Below are 4,661 nucleotides of genomic sequence, written 5' to 3' on the forward strand. Positions count from 1 at the left end.
ACATCACGGTCCTTGATTTTAATCTATTCATAAAGGGCTTTTGAACCACTTTTAGTCTGACCCGTCACCCAGGACCTGTTTGCCTTGGGAGACCCTACTAGGGACATATAGCCCCCGACAACATAGCTCCTAGGATCACTCGGGTACTCAAACCCCTCCACCACAATAAGGTGGCGATTCAAGGAGGGGTAAACAAATATATAATATTTTTAAATTATTCTACAGGAATTTTACTTATTTCAGTCAGGTTCATCCTCTGAGAATCATGAATGTCTGGACAAATGTTTTGTGCCAGTCCATCAAAAATTCCCCAGGATAATTAAAACTCCATGACAGTCCACATCACAGACTAGAAGCAGCAAGTTTTTTCCCCTCCTTCAGGTGTACGACCCCTCGGCGGCATATCTCGGTGCTCCAGTGTTTTACACCCCCCAGGCCTACACTGCCATTCCAGGTCAGTTCCGCTTCCCAGCAGCCAAAGCTCACATCGGAGGTCGAGGTGTGATCAGGACACCGTCTGTCAGAGGTGAGGATGCGCTTGGCTTCGTTCATAATCTCAGGCAGAAGAAAGCGAATGTTCTCCACTGGAGACAGTGATGCAAGGCGAGCTCACATTCTCACACAGAAAAACAACATTGCTTCATGGGATCAGAAAAACATACAGCTACTGTAAGAAGCGGAGGGGGCCACGTCCACCTCTGCCACAGAGAACATTTAGACACACAACACTCACTTTACAGGAATAACAGTAATGTGACATCAGCTGCTCTGGAGGAAACCAGGCCATACTTTTAGGTCATTTAGCTTAGGCTATTTCTTTCACAGGTGCTACACAGCAACATGAGCAGGTGTGTTTCCATCAACCATGTTGTGCACAGTTACAAGACAGTTTTGAAATACTGCATTGGCTGAGTTGCAAAAGTTGGTGCGTTTATGAAAATGAACTGTGACAATGTGCAGTGAAACAGACTTAGTGAATCATGTGACATAAAAAAAAGACAAAAACTAGCCCCAGACAGATGAGTGCACGACTATGTGAAACAGACACACCACGTCCTCATGTGGATGCACATCAGAGTCAGAGGCAGTCGAAGCTTCACAGACAGCAGCCAGAGCAATCCGCACAGGACCAGACACTTATGTCTGGGCACTTTACAGGAGTTTGCTGATGCTGCACAGTGAACATTGACTTTAACTGCAGAGGAGGCGTATGTTAGGACAGCCCTGCTGCTGCTGTGTAAGAACGCAAAGGTCAGCATCTCCTTCTGTGTTCTAACAACTTAATGCACAACTTTAAGCCTTGTCCAATACACTGTGCATTTCCTTTTACTTCTGTGCGAGTCTGAGCTCCTCTTGCAACTGTTCTTTATTATTTTCACACCGTTTTGTGTAGTGTTTATAAAACAAACTGCTGGTGTCAGCTGGAAACCCCAAATCATTATGTTTTACATGATTCAAACTCAAAAGGAAAGCTCCTCGGGTGGAGTCAAACGGTTTTTACAGGACAGCAGGGGTGTTTCCACATGAGCGAGTGTCTGATGGTAAACTGATCGTTGGCTGAAGTCCCCTCCCAGCAACGACTGGTCAAGCATATCTGCTCTAATGAATACTGCTAACATTAGCATGCCCGGCTAGCTCACTGCCTGCAGCAAAGAGCCGATGTTCCTTGAAAACCCGACAAACATTTTATACTTTTTGGGGTTTAAAAAAATGTTTTAAAATCCCTGTTCACAAGGAGCATGAGCAGCAGTTGTGTTCGAGTTTAAACAGATGTCAGCAGCTCTGTCTGATCACTCCAGGCTGAATCTGCAAATACTTGGTGCTTTGCCTGAAACAGTTAATATATGTAAAGGCTGATGGTCGCAGCAATGGTAGCAATGAGGGCTGGGGTTTCTGCAACAGTCAACTCACCAGTAATATGATTTTTAGTTTTAGAGACCAGCTGAGCTGAATCAAATCACGCCTGTCTGAATATTGTCAATGAAAATCAAACATGATCCACTGAATCAAAAGTGAAACTTTACTGTTAATTAATCCTGTGAGATAGTGAATCACCCAGAGAAATGATCCTGCAGCAGGAGAGATGTGCTGTTACCATGACAACCTGTACCTGTGCACTCTGATTGGATGATTGTCTGACTATGTGATTCTTCTTCCCAGTTGATTTCTGGTGATTTGATTGATTTCACTACCTTTTCGGTCTCCTGTAGAAATTTACATGACTGTACCTGTAGGGGCTGCGGGGGTGCGGGGGCTGGGAGGGCGGGGCTACCTGGCCTATACTCAGAGGAGAAGCTGTACGACCTCCTGCCGGGCATGGAGCTGACCCCCATGAACCCTGCTGCCATGAGCTTGAAGGCCGCCATCAAGCCTGCACCTCAGGTGAGTGGACACACCTGAGAAGCAGGAAACCCTTGGAGGTGGAGGTTAACACTGAGTTAATACAACTTTGGTCTTATTTTTTTACTTTTCTGTACAAAAATAAGGAGGTGGGGGGGGAATGTTTGTGTCTTCAGTCCACAAGTGTTTTGTGGACTGAGTCTTCCAGGCTATCCTCTGGACAGGACTATGGGTTACTGAGGTGGTTACCACTAACTGAATCAGCAGCTTGTGATAGCTCAACTGTGAATGGTATAGGCTGGTTCTGTGATCTGCTGAACTTGACAGTACTACTGAACAAACCACATAGTCCATGAATCTCTGAACTGTGAAATGTGTTCGGTGACTTCCTGGTCTGCAGCAGCAGTGAGTTGTATTTGACCAGAGGCAGATCAGGAAGTCAGACTCATTCTCTGTGGGCAGGGATCAGTCAGGAATACGCCCCATCACTGATTCAACTTCAGACTGTTGTGGTGAGAAGTTAAAGACCCAGAGCACACTGGGGGAGCCCAAGTACCCTGTCTAGTCAGAGAATGTCTTGAGATCCCCCAGGAAGAACTGCGAGACGTGGCGTCACCGGAGAGTCAAACAGACTCCAGACTCAGGCAGGCAATTAAATAGGCTGAAAACTGACCCCCATGTTACCAAGCACATCTTTCTTTCTAGTCTGACACCACAGCAGAACTTAGGCCCACGTTGTCATTAACTGGGATTTTCCTTCAAAGTGTAACACCACACCCCGCCTGAAGAACCACCTTCACACCAGTGTGTCTCCCCCCCTGCCTGTCTGTCTCCCAGGTCCTGGAGGAGCTGTGTCAGAAGAATAACTGGGGTCAGCCTGTCTACCAGCTCCACTCTGCCCTCGGTCCAGACCAGAGACAACTCTTCCTCTACAAGATCACCATCCCAGCTCTGGCTACGCAGTACCCCAACGTGTAACAATACCACTGCTACTACTGTTACTGCTGCTACTAAACCTGCTCCTACTGCTACTGTTCCCTGTACTGCTACTATGAGTGTTAGTAGTACTTCTACTCTTCTTCCTACTGATACTACATCTACTACTAATTCTGCTGCTGCTTTATGACTGTTACTACGTTTACTACCACTGCTCATTCTGGTACTACTCCTGCTAATACTATTGCTGCTGCTTCTACTTTGACTACTACTGCTTCTCATCCTACTAGTAGTACTGTTATAGCTGCTACTACTACTAGTACTACTGTTTCTAGTACTGTATTGCTCCTGCCACCACTAACTGTTATGTTAGTCGACTAGTTACTGAAACCTGTGTGGTTTATGAGTCTGGCCTATGGTTAGTACACCTAATGATTGGTTTTGTCATGTGATGCAGAATGGTGGTTAAGTAATATTCTGAATCCAGGACTTTTACTTGTAACACAGTATATTATACTGTGGTATTACTACGTTTACATGAGTACAAGATCTAGGTACTTCTACCACTGGACACGACATTAAAGTGCTGAGTTTCTTTCTGATTAAAGCTACAATAAAGCTCTGAGCTCTACGCATTTTAGAACATTTCCAGTTTTAATCATATTGCCTGAAACGAACTTCACTGCAACAGGAAGGTTTTACACGTCTTGGCTCCTCTGTGTGCCCGCAGCCATCCCTTCACCCCTGCTAAGCTGTGTACCACTGTCGAAGAAGCTAAAGTGCATGCAGCCGAACACACTCTGCAGACGCTCGGGCTGCAGACAGAGGGCGCCGCTGACACCAGCTGTGCTACCGTTGCCACCGTGGCCTCGGTAGCCTTCCCAGGTATGTGAAGGTCCGTACCCAAACCAACTAACGCTTCACTCAACAGACCACTAACAGACCTGATAGAACATGACTCTTGACAGCAACATGCTGGTGTCTGTGAATGCTTCACTCAGTAACTCCTGCCAAGTGTAGCTGACACAGTATATGGCACCTGGTACTTATGTATCTGCTGTACAGTTTGTCACTTAAGGTTAATCCACACTTCCAGCCAATCAGAATCAAGAGTTTTTGGTAGGTTATAATATGGCTGCTGTGTACGTCTCTCAGCTTGTTGCTGCCCCCAGTGGACAAATACAACATTTCATATGAAAACTATTCAGCGCAGTTTTCATTTTTTGTGTGCTTTCATTTAAACACACACAAAGTTATTTACCAATGATCAACCAACATACGTAACAACAGACTTTACAGCTCACTTTTAGACTCCCTGACAACTGGCTGTGAATGTTTGTCCCATCTCTGGCCAGGTTATGCTCTGGCAAGCCCGGCAGCATCGG

At 45.9% G+C, this 4,661-nt stretch overlaps 1 protein-coding gene across 1 annotated transcript in view; it reads left to right on the forward strand.

Moving 5' to 3' along the window:
* a1cf (apobec1 complementation factor) overlaps positions 1 to 4,661 on the forward strand; it is a 16,404-nt gene that overhangs the window by 11,510 nt on the left and 233 nt on the right. The window contains 6 exon segments of the mRNA XM_020616705.1: positions 382 to 526; positions 2,211 to 2,282; positions 2,285 to 2,382; positions 3,178 to 3,314; positions 4,007 to 4,161; positions 4,632 to 4,646. Of these exon segments, the coding sequence (XP_020472361.1) occupies positions 382 to 526; positions 2,211 to 2,282; positions 2,285 to 2,382; positions 3,178 to 3,314; positions 4,007 to 4,161; positions 4,632 to 4,646 (622 nt within the window).

This window comes from Monopterus albus, unplaced genomic scaffold, assembly GCF_001952655.1.
Source record: "Monopterus albus unplaced genomic scaffold, M_albus_1.0 scaffold177.1, whole genome shotgun sequence".
In the NCBI taxonomy this organism is placed as follows: Eukaryota; Metazoa; Chordata; class Actinopteri; order Synbranchiformes; family Synbranchidae; genus Monopterus; species Monopterus albus.